Source organism: Xenopus laevis, chromosome 3L, assembly GCF_017654675.1.
Source record: "Xenopus laevis strain J_2021 chromosome 3L, Xenopus_laevis_v10.1, whole genome shotgun sequence".
NCBI classification, from domain to species: domain Eukaryota; kingdom Metazoa; phylum Chordata; class Amphibia; order Anura; family Pipidae; genus Xenopus; species Xenopus laevis.
The window spans coordinates 116,127,722-116,146,848 of NC_054375.1; the positions used below are offsets into that span (position 1 = coordinate 116,127,722).

General features: G+C 38.8%; 1 protein-coding gene across 1 annotated transcript in view; it reads right to left on the reverse strand.

Annotated features, from left to right (window-relative positions):
* Positions 1–3,364: 3,364 nt before the first annotated feature.
* Positions 3,365–19,127, reverse strand: part of mrps11.L (mitochondrial ribosomal protein S11 L homeolog) — a 36,165-nt gene continuing 20,402 nt past the window's right edge. Inside the window, exon 7 of the mRNA XM_041585207.1 lies at positions 3,365–3,691. Coding sequence (XP_041441141.1) covers positions 3,584–3,691 — 108 coding nt within the window. The 3' untranslated portion in view covers positions 3,365–3,583. The remainder of the gene's footprint in view (positions 3,692–19,127) is intronic.

Genomic DNA, 19,127 nt, shown 5'->3' on the forward strand with positions numbered 1-19,127 from the left:
AGTTGCTGGCCTACAATTTGTAGTATCTGAATTGATATCTCATGACTTATACAAATTGTATAGATGGCTATCTTCAAAAGATTGTCAAACAGTCCTGAACATGAATTTAACTTTTTTTTATGATATTAGAATGAAGTTAATATCGTTATTAAAAGTAATTCGCACACATTCCTTTTAATCTATAACCTAAAATGGAGAGAATTTAAAAATATGTAAAGTAGATGAGATGGGAGAGAAATGAAAACAGGGAGAGGGATTTCAGTTGGCAGCGAACCTTCTTTTTGGAATGTTTTAGATTCTATTTAGCCTCCCACATATCTGAACAGCTTCCCATCTTGTCTTTCAGTATGGGCGATGAAGGACGCATGGGAATATTTTATACAGTGTTTTCATTCATTTATTATTGTTTCTCAAGTCCTTGGAACTAAAGCGTTGGTCATAAAGTTGTAGATCTACTTGTTGGGCAAGGATCTGCTTTTCTTGATCTTGCCAAATTTGGCAACCTAAGTAGTTTGTGAAATCACTCCAATCCTAACTTTGCCCATGACTGGCTCAACAATCTAATCACAATGGGGGGTCATGAAGATCTGTCCAATGCGGGCTCCATCCGCAACCTGATGTGACCTTCACCCAACAGGATTTTCCATCCTTTCTAATTTATGTCAGCCATACACTGATTAGGTATTGATTACGAAGGCCAAAGGTTTTTGCCCCCACGCTTAAACCAATAATATAGGAGCTCTGCATTGCAAGCTTTAATGAAATATCATATTATAAAGTTAGAAGTCACACTTCACCAATAAAAAGGATAAATACGGACCCAGTTGCGGTGAGTCTTGTCAAACTGTTACACTAAAAACAACTTCTGAAGACTTTTATAAGTCCACACTTAGATAAACTAAGCGCTTCCTCCTTTATAGAAAGTCTGTTGGATTAATTAGGAAGACTTGCTCTTATACAGACACACATGCATCTCTGACTACTGCTAATAGTCGATCAAAATATATGATAATATCCATTATTAATGATACTTCAAGTAACTTTCCCATTATGGTTCTCTTATATGAGTGAGAGTGTTTAACATTTGGAATGATTATAGCACATTTACATTGCATTTAGCAGTATGCCAGAGAAAAGGCTTTGAAAGCTGTTTAACAGGTTTTTACATATCTCCTGACAAAAATATATTCAACTTAATTTTTCAATTTGTTCTCTACTATGTTTTTTGTTATGAAAAGAGTCCAAGTCTGAAAAAGTACAACTTTACAGGTTTTGTGACGCACATATGCACACTTTCCTTAGCATAACACCACATAATAGCACATGATGGCAAAAGCATATATTTTGGTTTTAATACCTTACCCTGCATTGTTTTTTTAAATTTTTGCAGCCCTTTACAGAGGTGACACATCAGTTCCCGTGGAGCTTACAATTTAAGGTATTGATCACATTCAATTAAATTTTATCAGCAACCAATTAAACTGCCTGTATGTTTTTGAAGTGAAGGAGGAAATATGGGGAGAACATACAAACTCCATGTTACTGCAAGGCAGCAGTGTAAACTGTTCCACCATGGGTTTGCAGGAAATATTCCGTACACAAAAATTAAAATTATAAAATTAAGTGATGATCCCAACTTATTTTCCTTTTTGTCATGTTTTCCATTTGTTCATATGTCGGGCTGTTGATTGGGTAGATTTGAAAATTTCATCTGACGTTGTGCCGTGTTGTTTTTTTACCCATGAGCCACATTCAAATGTAAAAAGACTTGGGGAGCAACACAAGCATGAAAAAAGTTTCTAGGGGGTGTCAAATAAAGGATATGATTGGCTATTTGGTAGCTTATGTGGACTGGCAGCCTACAATAGACTCTCTATGGCAGTACATCTGGGTTTTATGCAACCAAAACTTGCCTCCAAGTCCTGAATTCAAAATAAGCACCTGCTTTGAGGCCACTGGGAGCAACAGCCAAGGGTTTGGTGAGCAACATGTTGATCACAAGCTACTGGTTGGGGCCCACTGTTTTAGAGCAATAATTGACTGAGCTGTAATTGCACCAAACTATTTTCTTGCACATGTGTAAACACTCCATCTGCCTTTACCCTTAAAAGTGAATAAAAGCTATAGTAGTCCAGGAGAATCCTTCCTCCTGAACTGTACCCGTTTGTCTCCCCAGGGGTTGGTGAACACAGCTTATTTTTCTCTCTTATGGGATTGCTGACACTGAACATATTTGAAGCCATTCCAGATCTAGTTTCAACTGCACATGCTCAGTGGAAGTGATGACTTCATAGAGAAGGCACTAGATAACACCTGCCATCCCGCTTCACTACTCAGCAGTTTGGGGGCAGGTAGAGCAAACAGGGCTGTATTGGGGACTGGTGTGGTTTGGAAGATGGAGAGGAAGCCTTCATCAGCGTTACTGTATTGTATACTTAACTTAAGTTCTCATTTAAGCACTCCACATTGCCAGGTTTTCATGTTAATTGGATTCCCCTTAAAGGGGATGTAAAGGCAAAAAAATAAAATCCCATTTTTATTTTCTTTACTGAAATATACTTCAATTAAAAAATGTGTACAGTTTTTATAATAAACCTGAGAGTATGCAGTCAAATCCCCCCTTCGTATTACTTGCAGTTAGGAAACTTCAGACGGTCCCTAACTGCTCTGCAGGGAAACGATCATACTTTCAAACAGCAGTGGGAGCCCCACCCTTCCCTGACCTCGAGCAGCTTTGTTTGATTCCCTGAAGAGCAGCCAGCGAGTGTGTAGAGATTTGTATCCGTAGACTCAGTGCAGTCTGCATATTGTGATTATTAATCAGTCTAGCTGTATAGGCTTCTATGGCAGAAATGATTTGACTTGTGCTGTTTTGATAATTTATGACAATCCCTAAGCGTAACCTCCCAGCTGAAGCCCAGACCACATTGAGCATGTGCGTAGTCTTGGTCTTGCAAAGATGATTAACATAGTTACAAGATGATGACCCCCTGCGGCCAACTTTGAAAGCATAAATCATTTGTTTAATTAGGCTTCTGGTGCAGTAAGTTCATGTTTATATAAAGTATACAAAATACAGCATTTCTAGCTTATTCTATTTTAGACTTTAGTTCCCCTTTAAGCAGCAATGGGGGTCATTTTTCTGTTTTGACATTCAAATTAGTTAACTAAAATAGATCAAATTCACCACCTGTGGTTTTTATTTGTCTCTATTTAGTAAATCTAGATGTTAAATAGACTTGCATAGGCAAAGTTATTACATGTCAAGCACATTCTCACCTATTTACAGTATATTCTTTAACCTTCCTTGCTATATTATTCCATCCTCGATGGTTTGGTCCAGAAATATAAACCTGGGCTTATTTCAGAAACATGGCGTGACTTTTATTTCTCTTTCCATACTACAAATTATTCCTTATCATTTTCCTTTATTAAACTAATGGGAACACTCCATACGCAGATTGTTCTACTGAATAGTCTATCCCATAATGGAAAGGGGTGGCGACATGTAATTGATCAGTAGAAGTGCACGAGCGTGATCATTTTGTTCACTGGGAAAACAGATGGTTTTTCCCTTTAAGCATCAGTTTGAAGTGCATTTGTTTCTAGGAGGGAGCCTGGGGGAACACATGTTGAAACTGGCGCAGGGTTTCTTTTGCCAGGCAGCTGCCACTTTCTCTTCTTCCTCCTGCTAATAATGAAGGACATGGAAGAGCAGATTAGATGTACCTGATGACCTTGCTTACTATACATTGAGGTACAGAATGTCTCCCCTCCCTCTAGACCGGCTTGATATTTTAGCCTTTGCTAATCACTGTAACTATGGCGACCAGATTGGCTGCAACTCTGAGAATAGAAATAAATTAGTTTGGTCTGTCCTTCACTAGGGGATGGCTACAGCAACAAAAATATTTTGTACACGTATATCAACATGGGTAAAAATTCAACAATTTACAGTGCCTGCATTGTAGCCAGTTTAGAGTGAGTATAGCCAACCCTTGTATATACTTCAATAAAGAATAAAGTAGCAGTGAGATATGTCTGTACTCTGCCAGTTACTTCTTACCCCCCTGTAATAACTGCTGAAACCCAGTCTTACTGGCAATACATTTTATAGTGCTTGAATTCACTTATTGGGGTAGTATACAAATGAAAGGCAAATGTTTTTGTTAAAAGGGGTGGTTCACCTTTAAAGGGATCCTGTCATCGGAAAACATGTTTTTTTCAAGACGCATCATTTAATAGTGCTACTCCAGCAGAATTCTGCACTGAAATCCATTTCTCAAAAGAGCAAACAGATTTTTTTATATTCAATTTTGAAATCTGACATGGGGCTAGACATTTTGTCAATTTCCCAGCTGCCCCTGGTCATGTGACTTGTGCCTGCACTTTAGGAGAGAAATGCTTTCTGGCAGGCTGCTGTTTTTCCTTCTCAATGTAACTGAATGTATCTCAGTGGGACATGGGTTTTTACTATTGAGTGTTGTTCTTAGATCTACCAGGCAGCTGTTATCTTGTGTTAGGGAGCTGCTATCTGGTTACCTTCCCATTGTTCTTTTGTTTGGCTGCTGGGGGGGAAAAGGGAGGGGGGTGATATCACTCCAACTTGCAGTACAGCAGTAAAGAGTGATTGAAGTTTATCAGAGCACAAGTCACATGACCAGGGGCAGCTGGGAAATTGACAATATGTCTAGCCCCATGTGAGATTTCAAAATTGAATATAAAAAAAACTGTTTGCTCTTTTGAGAAATGGATTTCAGCGCAAAATTCTGCTGGAGCAGCACTATTTACTGATTCATTTTGAAAAAAATGTTTTTCCCCATGATAGTATCCCTTTAAGTTAACATGTAGGGGGTTATTTACTAAACTCCGAATGCAAAAATCACAAAAAATTCGTGATTTTTTTTTTAAATAAAATCAGACTTTTAAAAAAATCACGCATTTTTTGGAATTTATTAAACCCTGAGGATGGAAAAGTCTGAATCTGAAAATTCGGCATCTCCGACCAGTTGATGTTGCATATAAGTCAATGGGAGAGGTCCCAATGATTTCTTGATGTGCGCTGGGTTTTGTGTAATACCCCGAAGTTTTCGGGTGAAAATGACAAAAAAATCGCGAAAATCTGATGAAAACATCTGAATAAATTGTGAAAATTAGATTTTTTTTTCCCGCAAAGTTAATTTTTGGGAAAATTAATAAATAAGCGTAAAAAAAACGATTGGATTTAATCAGAGTTTGTAGTAAATATTGAGATGAATTCGGACTTTGATAAATAACCCCCTAAGTATGTTATAGAATAGCTCATTGTAAGCAACTTTTCAATTGGCCTTCATTTTTTTTTAATTATTTGCCTTCTTCTTCTGACTCTTTCCAGCTTTCAAATGGGGGTCACTGACCCCCATCTAAAATACAAATGTTCTGTAAGGCTACACATTTATAGTTATTGCTACTTTTTAAAACTCATTGTTCTATACAGGACCTCTTAAGGGTTCTTACACACCGCCATTTTTGCCTGCGCTCAATTATACATACTCAATTATTGTGAAGGGGGCTATACTCAGACGCATGTATGTGATGAACGCAGGTGAAATGCAACATGCTGCGTCCCAACCTGCATTTGGTGTTTACATGCGTCTGTGTGAGTACAGCCCGCTTCACAATAACTGAGTGCATCTACTCCTGTGCTGTCCTGCGGCTGAACAGAAGAACGCACAACGCAGGGGAGCGCAGGAAAAAACGGCCGTGTGTAAGAACCCTTATTCATATTCCAGTCTCTCATTCAAAGCAATGCATCATTGCTAGGTAATCAGGACCCTAGCAACCAGAACTGGAGAGCTGATTAATAAAAAAAAGCTAAATAACTCAAACACAATAATAAAAAAGCATTTGCAAATTGTCTCAGAATATCACTCTCTACATCCTACTAAAAGGTGAACAACCCCTTTAAGTGGAAAAGTAAATGTAATTCCCAAGTTAATTGTATTTTTAATTGTACGGGTCTGAGTCCTGTTATCCAGAAAGCTCAAGAACTGGAGTTTTCTAGATAAGGGATAACGATAAGTCTAATTTGGATCATCATATTTCAAATCTACTAAAAAAAATAAATAAACAATAAATATAACCACTAGAAATGTTTTGCTTCCAATAAGGATTAATTATATCTTAGTTGGGATCAAGTACAAGGTACTGTTTTATTATTACAGAGAAAAAGGAAATTGTTTTAAAAAATGTGAATTATTATCTCTATGGGGGATGGCCTCGGATCTTTCTGGATCACGGATTTCTGGATAATGGGTCCCATACCGGCAGTACTATTTTTAAAATATTTTTATTTTAAAAGAAAAAAAATTTGTTCCTGCAGTTAAAACTTTGGATTTTTAAAAAAAATGTCTGAAACCAGGCTCATGTCATGAGCGATAAAGAAAAAAAAAAATCTATGGTTGTGATGCATTTATTAAGATGTCAGAATATTCTGGAAAGGGGAGAACTAGCGAGTGGAACAAGTATTCGCAGTCAGAGTTTCAATTCAGGTCACTTACGTTTAATATACCCTGCAATCGTTTTGTCTTTCCTGCAACACTAACTTCCCCTCTTTCCTCGTTAGAGTAAATCAGAGGCTGATAAGAGAGGCTCACGCACCGTGGAGCTGTTCTTTTGGAGACTAGTTGCTTGATTCTTTGATATTAACGGATTGATTTGTCAGTGGTGACCCAGTTAAGCTCTTAATAGCACCTTCTGCACTGATTACAGAGAGAAGGTGAGATTGGCCTAAATTGCACAGAAGGTGCTTTTGCCGGCCATAAAATAGGGCACAAAATAGTTTCCTTTGATGTCGTTAACACAAAATGAAATACATGCTGTACCTGAAAGAGATCTGCCTTATACTGAAGCTGTAATGCGGGGGGATGCTGGAGGGTTATCTGCCCAGGTCTCTACCGAGAAATAATATTAAACTGTGAATAGAATAAACGCCCACAAGTAGAAAACAATCACGGCGATGATATTTATAAGGTTGATGTAAACAAGTAATCTGCATTATGGAAGAGGCCATAGATATAAAAAACATAGGATCAAACAGAGGATTATATGTAGCAATATACCACTTGTAGGGAAGTGTCGGTATTCAGTTTGTGACAAAACTATTTCATCATCGAGCGCAACAGGACCAGCCAGTTTAGACTTTTTATTGGGTCACCATAAGTAAACGTTACCGTAAAATTGTTTGTAAACTCACAATGTTAACAGGAGCAAGAGAGAAATTTGTGCTGATCCTAAATATTGTGAAGTGTTATTAAACACATAAATCATGAGGGGTTATTAGTGGCTAAGGATGACATTATATGCAGAATGTTCAGGAGCTCTAAGAGGACACATGCCAGGGGTCTACTGAACTATTTGATGCCAAACTATGCATAAGATTATCTAACTGTGGTATGTAGGGACCTGGAAATGTACCTTCCTCCCTCGCTGGCCCCCAGCACAGCTGACATAACGAGAAGGTGTGGGGGTGGGCTGGGTTGAGGCTCAGAAAGGATGGACAGAGGGTGCTTTGCATCTGTGGTGGGGGGGCCCCAAGTCATCAGCCCCGGTGGGCCCTGGGCCCCCCCAGTCCGACGCTGCTTGTTCATGTTAATTTGCTGACATTTCAGTTTCTACGAAAACAACACTTTGACTGAATTGTATCCTTTTTTTTTTTTAAAATACAATTTTATGAATATTCCGTTAAGATGCTGGGAAGAGCATGGATTATTTCCCACATGTCCTTATCAAAACTCTAATCAAAAACATCTCAACTATTAAAGCTGACATATTGTGTAAAAACAAGTATCTGCCAGTGCATTATACTTCTCTAACTATAGAAGCAATGTGCTAGAAGATATGTTTCAGCCTGATTTATGGGAAAAATTCACCCAAAAACTCTGCAAGCCCTGCCCATCTGTTCCTCTTCCTGCCTTCTAAATTCTCTGGCTGTGCAGGGGAGCCGGCAGTACTCAGCACACTGCACTGTTGAATAGGAACCAATCAGCAGCTAGGCTGACCTGATAGGGAACTGAAGCCTGTTTTTTGCTTGTGTGACTGCAGGGCTCTGATTGGCTATCCCACTCCTACTGTGCTTCTGGCAGTGACCATTATAACAGCCCAGCCATCATTTGAAACACAGACAGGGACTATAGCAGATCTATAGGGAGCGCCAATAAAGGAGCTATTTTTAAAGCTAAATGTTTAGCCCCCAAGTAAAACCAGCACTTTTTATTGCATATAAAATTAGTTGTTTTTTTTACATATCCTGTATGTCTCCAGGTGTCTTTTGAGCAGTTTGATGTCCTATAGGCATAGGACTACCAAACTATGTGGCATAAGGAGATGCCATTGTAAAAATAGTTATTTTTTTCTCCCTGTGTTTATGTTTTGTAAGTTCCCCCCCTACACACACACACAATTATTTTTTGGAAAATACACATTTGTCCAAATTCAAAACAGGGTAAAGATGATGTTAGTGTTTTTTTTTATTTATAAAAAAAACATTAAAGCTTTGGTAGTATCTTGTTCGCCTCATGTTCAACTATGTGGTGTTTAGAGATCCCATGATGCTAGTGTGAAATATGTCTGTGTGTAGGTAGGCAAGCATCTGATGCAAAGAGCCAAGAGAAGGGCTAACCACAATGGATACTGGGGTGCTCCAGCTGATTCCTACATGTCTACTTGAGTGTACCTCAGGGGCCACACTTCAATTGCTCTGCTTGTTCTCTAAAAGTTAAAGTGCAAGGTGGAAAAAAGTGGCTTCTAGGGTCAGGGACACACGCTCAGATTCGGGGAGATTAGTTGCCCGGCGACAAATCTCCACTTCTCCGGGGCGACTAATCTCCCCGAACTGCCTCCCGCCCGGTAGAATGTAAATCAGAGGCGGGTGGCACTCAGAACGCTTCGTTTTCCAAATTAGTTGCCCCAAAGAAGAGGAGATTTGTCTTTGGGCGACTAATCTTCCTGAATCTGAGCATGTGCTCTAACCCTAAAAGTCATCCCTCCACTCTCCAACCCACAACAGCTTCAGATCATTTACTTGTTTAATCACACTTTTTTTAAAAGGAACAGAATGCATCCAAAAACTGCAGAGGTTTTGTTCTCTTAGCGTTTTATCTCAGCATCTCAACAATTAGCAGCTCGGAGGACTACAGTGCTGCAAACAATGGGATCCACTGAGATAGATAGCATTTTAGGAGTAATGCTTTTGGGACAAAAGAAGATGATGCATCCATGTGAGTTAAGCAGAGTCTAACAAAAAGTTTTTAGTTAATCACTTTTTCCCTTAACTTCTGGTCTAAACACTCGCAATGTTATTTTTTATTGCTTGTGCCCCGATAATATGTAAAAACAAAGATAGTCATAGAAACCTTTCAACATCAGGATTTTGTTTTAAGATGAAAGTTAAAATGGTTAAAAAATAAATAAATAAATAAATAAAAAATAAAAAAAATATATATATATATATATATATATATATATATATATATATAATGTTATATAATGTTTTCTTTGAAAAGAAGGTCTTTGGCTCTTTGATACCCTCCGGTTTTCCATCATTATCTCATTTCTTACGTTTCCCTTTTACAAATGCATCTGATGAATTATCTGCCAAGGGATCGGGGTCATGTATGTAGAAATGCAATACATGTTACATTATAATGTGACACATTACAGACTCACTGTTGTACAGTTCATGTGTTCAGAAGGCAAAAGAAGTGTCTGTGATACTGTATGGTGCAGTTCTGTCAGGACTGAAATTGGGTAATTGTATCCTTGACAATCAAGTTGCATATGATTGCTAAGTGCCATTATTAGTGTGAATTAGAGATGTAATATAATGTTATCCTGATCAGTTTCTGTCATGCAGTTCTGCAGCAGAGGCCTCTAATGGGCACAAAATTTAGCAGGATGCCTGGGCAAAATTGGGAAAAGTGGAGATATTATGCTTGCTTTCTTATCTGATGAAGACAATTAAATATACTAAATTTAAGAAGGGCTGATTTTAAGGTTCAGAGGAAGGCACTTAAAATAGGGGCTTGATATTCAAGGGAGCTAAGCATGTAGCAGGGATACTTCAAGCAAATAGCCTGATAAATTAGCTCCTGGATTAAATCCTTCATATGGAGAAAGTGCAGCGCAGAACAAAAACTGAAATCTAAACTAAAAATCATGCAAGAGAATAATCCATGCTCTGTACCTGAAGGCACTGATGTCATGTTCATTGGGAGGTTTTAACATATTGAAAAACTGTAGGAAATTTTGGAAGGTAAGCAAGTTTCTCTGCCATTTTCTTGCAATAGCCTATAGGGTGGAGACTCTCCACTGGATTTTAAAGAGCAGCTGGGTTAGAGGCTGGCCTACTGGCTGACCAGTTTGATTTCTGTCTACTTGTAGTTTATCAGTGCAGTGGAGGGTTTTCTGAGCTGCAAGCTTGGGAAGTGGTTCTACACTAACATTACAGTGCGTTTAGCTACACATCAGAGATTCTTAACATACAATCAATCCTTAAAAATGCGTCACCAGGATCCCCCAGTGATATGTTTCACTATACCTAAATATAATCAATACGTGTTGTATTGTTTCTGAAATAATCAAGTTTATCTTCACTATCCCTCTCTCAGCATCTGTTTCTCTTCATTCTGTCTTCATGCAGCAGTTGGGTGTCAGATATTCATTGACAGTTAGATCCAATATGTCTTATAGGGGGGGCTCCTGTTACCTAAAATATGTATTAGAGCTCACTCTATTAAAATATCCAGAAATCATGTCTCTCTACATGCAGGATTTGTGCAAAAGGCAGCTATTTTGCTAGATTTTGTTTGTACTGGAATCAGTTATTTGAGTGAACTCTAATTCATCTGCTAGGAAAGGAAGCCCCCTTATAAGACATATTGGCTCTAACTATCAATGACTGTCTGACACCCAACTGCTGCAAGAACACAGAATGAAAAGAAACAGATGCTGAGAGAGGAATAGTGAACATAAACTTGATTATTTCAGAAACTATGCAGAATATTTAATTGATTGTATTTACAGTTTCTCATTTCAGTATGATGAAGCTTATATTAAATTTCATTTTCGCAATAGTTCCCCTTTAATTTGGTGCCTTGAGAAAGAGGGTTACTAAATTCTGAAGACCGTTAGTGGTCTTTAGGAATATGTTGGTTTACGTAGGTACAAAGCTTGAAAAGGTCTACCTTGCTGTCATAATTCCTATTTATTTATTGGCATGAAATTTGGAATCCATTGTGAATGTTTCCTAAGTGTTCCTCTGTATTAGCTAAGAGGGCTTATTTACAGTAGCCCATGGAACCTATTCTTCCTGCAGCTGGCTAACCATCACTAACTAGTTTTTACAGGTTACTTCCCAGGTGCAAGTATCCACTCCTTGTAACGTTTGTCTTCATTATTCTTCCCGCATGTTTGTTGCTATCGGATGCTGCCCAGTTGTTCTATTCAATACTAACTTAAATCCATATTTATAGATATGATTGGTAAATTTTAAATACACATAGTGATGTGTAAGTTAGCCCAAAACTGGTAAATTGGGATTTGAGGTTCATGGGTGAGTTTGGGCCAAGCTCTTCCTTCCTCCCTCCCTGCCCACAACCTTACTATGGCCCATTTCCGCCTCTGGCAGCCTCTGTTTATAGAGACCCACCCCTTTGTGATGTCAGAGCTGGGGTGGGTGCAGGTCTAGAAATAGAGGAGGATTTCCAGGTCGGGTTGGGGTGGGCTTTTTGTCAATCCACACATCAGTAATATGCAAATATGCATCAGCTCACTTGTACCCATCTGTTCATGTCAACAGAGATTCCCTTGACAACAAAGGTTCCCCATCATAAATAAGGGGCACACCCCTGAACAATCATTGAGGGAATGGATCAGGGTGTATATTGCTACCAATGTGCATAAGCTTTGGCTCATGGGCTTCCTCCAAACAAACAGAAGCAACTTCATGATTTTGGCAAGAAAAATAGTGGGTTTAGAAAAAAAGTTTATGCCAAGAATTAATGATACTGTACCTGCATTTTCATTTTTTTCTTATCAACAAGCACAGCTCTGTTGTTCTGTTGGGCATTATGGTATAAGGGCAGCAGAAGCAGACAGTTACCCCAAAGTGATACCACAGGCTATCTTAGATACTAATCCCTGCAGCTGTTTATTGCTTCATTCAGACTTAAATAAAATGAGATGGCTTAAGGTAACTTGACCTTGTTTTTAGTATAAACTTGTTGCATCTATTCATAAAATGACTGCTCGTCAGCTTTCAGGTTATTTAACGTTATATGGCTGTTTCTAGAGTATTAAAGGTCATGGGGTGCAAGCATTTGTGATTGCCAGGGTGCTATAATAGAGCAAAGTAGTGATCCTGATGAATAAGTCAGCCAACAGGCACTACTGATTCATTTGAATGGGAACGGCTCTGCCTATGCCAGATACATGGCAATATTAGGTGGTAGTACTGAGCAAGTCAAAATGATGTGTTCCTGACCACTACCTACCTGGCAGTGCTATAGTGTCACAGGTCAGGGGTGCAGTAGTATCGCTGTCTACGTTGATTCCAGCCAGGGCACTATCTGCAAGGCGTTTGTACCTACACCCCGTGAGTGAGTCAGGTAAATTGGTTCCTGATATAATTGGCCGTAGTGTGTGTGAATGTGATAGGGACCTTAGATTATAAGCTTCACTGGGGCAGGATCTGATGTGAATGATGTATAATCTTCGTAAAGTAAAGCTCCCCATAGACGCAACGATTCTTCTTGCCGAACTACAGATTTTAGAACAGTCCGACCAATCCTTCGAAATTATCGTGCGGTTAGTGGGATTCGAACGATCGTACATCTTACGATTTTTCGGCCCACATCTCTCAGGAAATTGATCGGCCAGGTCAAAAAATCTTTGTCGGTCCCAGTACAATCTATCTATGTTTGCAGGGCCAAGCAGGCAGCTCCCCTTTGTTTTCCTGCCAAATTGGTCTTTTTAGTTGATGGTCAATTCATACGATCGTTCCGAGAAAATCGTGGTCTCACGATGAGGATCAGATCTTTTAAAATTCTCAACATCTATGGCCAGCTATACAGGGACTATATAAATAATGGATAATATTAGGAGGATAAATATTTCTAATATTAGTAAAATAGAATTGTCTCTAAGGCATGGAAATCCTCCTTGAAATTATTAGGCTCAACACTGTACAATGTTGTCCTGGAGGTTTATGTTCATAAATGCCAATAAAAACTGTTGAGAAATGAAATGATTAGGCCATCCTCCTCCGTTGCTGTCCCCTGATCTTCCACCTTGGGGCAATTCTTATTTACATCATTTTAGACACTTCATAGATTTTATCTTTTGGCCTCGTCACAAGATCAAATACCTGGGGGATGGAAGTGTCTACCTTCTCGACTTACCCTCAACTACAACAAAAATGCCAACTGCCAACCCTCCCCTTCTACAAACTCCTCCAATTGAGACATGCGTTTCATGCACAATTTTCTGCACTGTTGCCCCAACTGGTTTCACTTACAATAGAGAATATGCTGCATGCCCCTTTCTTCTGCCAAACTATTGCATAGACTTTACCAGAAATTCTTACTACATGGGCCTAAACCATTCCACTCAGTATATGAAAGGTGGGTCACCAAAATCCCTGAACTTGCACAAGATGAGTGGGATGAAGCGACGGATCATGCAAACAACTGCTTAGTCTCCTCTAGAGACAACCTAGTGCACTACAAAACCTATATATCATCTCTATATAACCGCTGTCAGACTTAAACAAATGGGACACTCTTGTGATAGCAAATGTACTAGATGCAGGGTATTGAGTACTGACTTTTACCATTTGATTTGGGCATGTCCCATAGTTCACTTCTTTTGAACCCAGATAATTGATTTTTCTGGCCAACAACCTAGAATTCCCTAGAATATTATCACCCATCACTTGTCTCTTTGGGGTCCTAGATGCTGTGATACCATGAGCGTATTCAAAGCTGCGCTATCACATATTTTATTCAATGCCAAAGATAAAAACAGTTGCCACCTACTGCGTGGGCTCATCCCCCCCTCCATTAAAGCCTGGCTCCAGATGGTAAATACTGTGGCACCCCTTTGCAAACCTACATATGAGAGAGTAGGGGATCAGCTGATACATTTGGTGTGATTATACTCCCAAAGGTCCTCCAACCACTGGATCCCTTAAATAGCCCTCCTTATACTACTAGCTAGCCCACCATGGTCAAGGAAAAGAGTGTTTTACAATGTTGAAAGCTTATTCTGAAATGCTGGATGTAAACTACAAGCTCATGTAATGACTTATTTCCTGCTCTGTGTAAGTGCCTTTGACAATATTGCCGACTTGACATATGTAGTTTTAAATAAAATAAAAAATTCTATCTTTAAAAAAAAAAAAAAATAGAATTGCTAGCAGGGATGTGTTCCACCACTCAATGAAGTCAATTGTTTGCCTACCATAAACTTAAATGCCCTTATTATGTAAGGGGATGTATTTTGCTCATAAAAAAATAAGAGATCTGCAAATCTGGAACATTTTTGGAATATTTTCATGCTCAAGGAATACAAGAACTGGAAACGAGATCTATACAGAAATTTATTTTAAAACCTGATTATGAATTGTAATCGGGGCTATTTTAAAGTCCAGTTGCGATTGCCAGAACAATAGGGTAACACACCTTAACCTCAGCTCCATCATCGGACTTAGCTACAAATATCCAGTGGCGGGCTGGGGAGAATGTTTTATTATTCTGGAAAGCATTTCATTTTCTATGAGGCATCTGAATGCCGCCTCTCTAGAACTGCCTCCCTAGGCACATGTCATTGGGGTTCCTATATAGGAATACATACCGATTGTATATCAGTACTTTGTATCTAGTTAGAATCTTATTAAGTATAGAATACGGGTAGGGGATCTGTTATCCGGAAACCCATTATCCAGAAAGCTCCGAATTATGGTAAGGCCGTCTCCCATAGAATCCATTTTATCCAAATAATCCATTTTTTTTTAAATGATATTCTTTTTCCTCTGTAATAATTAAAAATTTACCTTGAACTTGATCCCAACTAACATATACCGGTAATTAATCCTTATTGCAATCAAAACCAGCCCATTGAGTCTATTTAATGTTTATGTTACAATTTCCATATTAAGGCAACATATAAGCCTTTCAAAGCACTCACTGCCTCTAACATGGATAGATACATATATATATATATATATATATATATATATATATATTCACGTAAATGTGACCTCATATTTACTGGGGTCACATTTACATGTTTTCGAGTAGACTAGCTATGAAAATACAAATTACAGAAATTTGGATCCCAAAGACCCCAGGTCCTGAGAATTTTGGACAACACAACTGTAATGAGGTATTCCCCGTTCCCATGAATTAGCACTTCCATACTAGCGGGAGCAGTAAATAGTCAGCCTTGGTTAATAATGGTATGCTGAATATCAGCCTCTAGGATTTCAGAAACACCAACTTCTCTCTGGTAGGCAAGGGGTCAATTCCCTATTGTGTGACATGAAGTCATCTCAGTGACATTAAGGCACACGTACACACTGTCAGCATAAGATCCCTGCATGGAACCCATCCCAGGAGCAGCAGATGATAAGGGCTACAGAAACAAAGGAAAAGAAAGGCTGAATAAAGAAGGGGGCAAAGCCCAGCTTTTACAAAACAATCACTTGCTTAGGCTGAAAAGATCCTAAGAGCACTTTGCTCTATGGATAAATTGATGCTCAGTCCCATCTCGCATCCTGTTTTCAGCTGCAGGAGCAACTGAAGTGGTGGTGGTCAGAGAAAAGAAAAATAAAAAGACAAAAAAAAATTGCTCTCAGAAGCATTCTGCTAAGCAAGCCCTTGTAGCTCTGCAGCCAGCTATTAGTCAGTTCAATAGAATAGACAGCAAGCGAGTCTTCTACCCACTGAGTGCCAATTAATGTCTCTGATGCATGCAGGAATGAAGAGCATTGTGCAAGAAGAAGGGGTGACCACAAAACAATCATTTGAGTGCCCTTTACCTTACTGTGACCTTTCGGGTCATACGTACGTCATTTAAAGATGTTTATATCAAAAACAAAGAGGCCGGGGTCAAGCAGTCAAGATCTGATTCATCCACTTAATGTCGCATATCAACTGTTATACCAAGGGCAATGTTACTTATTTTGCATATGCAGCAAAGTATTGAACGGTGATATTACATTGAGCTGTGCTTTATTCCATGTTCTACACACTTGAACAAGGAGGACTTTGGATTCTAACAGGATAATATGTGTTGCTTATAAACCCATCCCCAACACATGCAGTGGACTTAAAGCAGGACTATGTGGGTGACTCTTTGCTGATAGATGTATCCGTCCAACAAAATCTTGCCATGCAACTGCTGCAACAACACAAGATTTTTAAGGATACTACAAAATCGGATACCCTGTCCTATAATAATTGTAGCCCACCCTTGAGTGTGCTTTAGCTGTGTATTATTGTTATGTGTGACCAGGCTACAACTGCTTGTCTTCTGCCGAAACCCACATGTACCTGGGCAACTCCCTGTACCTGGTGTAGTTCAGTGCAGCAAAGGATAGGTGATTCTTGCAGCAAAATAACTTTATTTTTTTTATTAACAGTTGCAATTAAGTAATTCACAGGCACTTAGATGTCCACAGAATAAAAGTAACAGGATCCTTTCTTTTCAAGTGAATTAGCACAGTTAGGTTATCACAATCCTCCCAGAGAGTAAAGCTTCCTGCCCAGGAATAATCAGCTTGGAATCTTGGGTCTTGGCACCTTCACTGGTCCTCACCTCACCCACTGAGTCCCTGAGCTCACCACGGGGTCCTAACCCTACTACTTCTCCTTGTTGGAGCGGAAACTGCTCACTACATACCCTGAGCCTCTCTATTGCTCCTACAACAACTATGACAAAAACTTAATATCACTATATAACTCTATATATCTTTTCCAGTGGCAAGCCTGGACCTCACAGTGAGGTAAGGTCCCAGGAAAGACCCTGAACACATGGGGCTAAACCCCTTTATACCTTAACTACTGCCACCTTGTGGACAAACCCTTTAACTACTATGGACCCAGGAAAAGTGACATAACTACCTGAGTATACTGACCCTTAGGTGCCCAATTACATAGGGGAAGTGCCTGAGTAAAATATACCCAAATCTCAAAGTCCCTACATAATAATAATAATAATAATCAGATAAAGTCAGAGAATTTCTTGTTTTCATGCATCTAAATCCAAAAGTCAGTGTATTTCAACATGAAACAAAAGTTTAACAATTTTGCCATGTCCAATGGCAAATCTTTAATTTAACACATCAGATTTGAATTCTTTTTAGATACAGACATGGGACCTGTTATCCGGAATATTCAGGCCCTAGGGTTTTCTGGATAATGGATCTTTCTGTAAATTGGATCTTCATACCTTAAGTCTACTAAAAATAATTTAAACATAAAATAGGCTGGTTTTGCTTCCAATAAGGATTAATTATAGCTATTATCTATAAATTATATCTATTTATTATATCTTAGTTTGGATCAAGTACAAGTTACTGTTTTATTATTAAACAGAAAAGGGAAATATGTTTTAAGTTTGAATTATTTGATTAAATTGAGTCTATGGGAGACATTTACTAAAGAGCAAATTGTTTTGGGGGTTTTTTGACGAATTTTCGCTAAAAAGACAACTCGCATCGCCTGTTTACTAAAAGTCGAGCAAGGGCAGGACTACATGATGCGCTTGGACCCGACACATTGCAATGCGACTAAACATGCAACGTCTGTCACATGATTCACTGAAACTTGTGTAATATAATAAATAAAGTACCCCCTGTAGCAAAATATGAGGATATTAGAAGTCATCTCGGAGTTCCATGACTTTGGCCTCGAGCTTTTATATGGTCATGAAACTCCTCGGTAACTTATAATATCCTTATATTTTACAAGAAGGGGTACTTTGTTCACTATATATACCAACTGAATTTAAATTGAGGAAGGAAGTAACTCTAGAGAAAATTTGTAATGAAATTTTCACGCCAATGAATCATCCCTGAAAAAGTATGCCGACGTTCTTTTTTCTAAAACATAATTTCGTATTTTGATGAATATTTGTCACAAAATGTCTGATGTAGTTGCGTGAAGTATGGTGGAGACTTCCCAAACGAAAGTTCGCAGGTAAGCAAATGTACCGCTATGGGAGATGGTCTTCCTGTAAATCTGAGCTTTCTGGCTAATGAGTCTCTGGATAACAGATCCCAAATACAGTGCAATTTATAGGAGACTTGTCCATGAGAGGCCATCCAAAAATCGTATGCTCTCCTGTCCGCCTGGTTCGAATATGGCAGCAGCTCCCAGGTTCCCCTGTGCGCCAAGTGCAACTATATGAAAGTGCAAGGAGTGCACCTGTATTGATTGGAATTTTTGTGCAACAGGCTTGCCATCATAAGCGAGCCCTTATTTCCTTTAATTTCCTTAGAAAAGGTCTTTTTGAATGTTAAAAAGTGCCCGTTTAATCTTTCAGTATGTTAAACATGACGGACTTCTTATTGGGCACGATGAAAAATGACTTATCTAACTCATGGACTTATTTCACCCCACCATGAAAAATTCTATGCAGTAATAAACAGCATTGTTATCTCTAGGTCTGATGATGGGTGCTCTATACGGATCTGTTGCCTGACGCAGAACGTGTAAACCTTCTGGTGAACTCAGATTCGTGAGCTCGCTCCAGGCCTGTGTGCTGTGTATCTTCATAAATAAACAAATGAAAAGAAAAAAAAATCCCATTTCATTGGGGACTGTAATGAGGCTTTGAGTGAGTTAGATCCAAAGTGGTTTCCATGGCACCTCATCTCTCTCTCTCTTAAAGAGGAAAGTAGCATTAGGTAATTATTAATAAGAGTGACTTGGACTTAAGCTCACGACAGCTTATGTAGGTAGCTAAGAACACATGCGCCGGGGTTCTCTTGCGTAAAGCTGCTTTTATCTACACGGAATATAATCCATGGGACCAATAAAAAATAAAATAATGGCATTCTTTGTAGGAAGACAAGTGTTACTTACGCT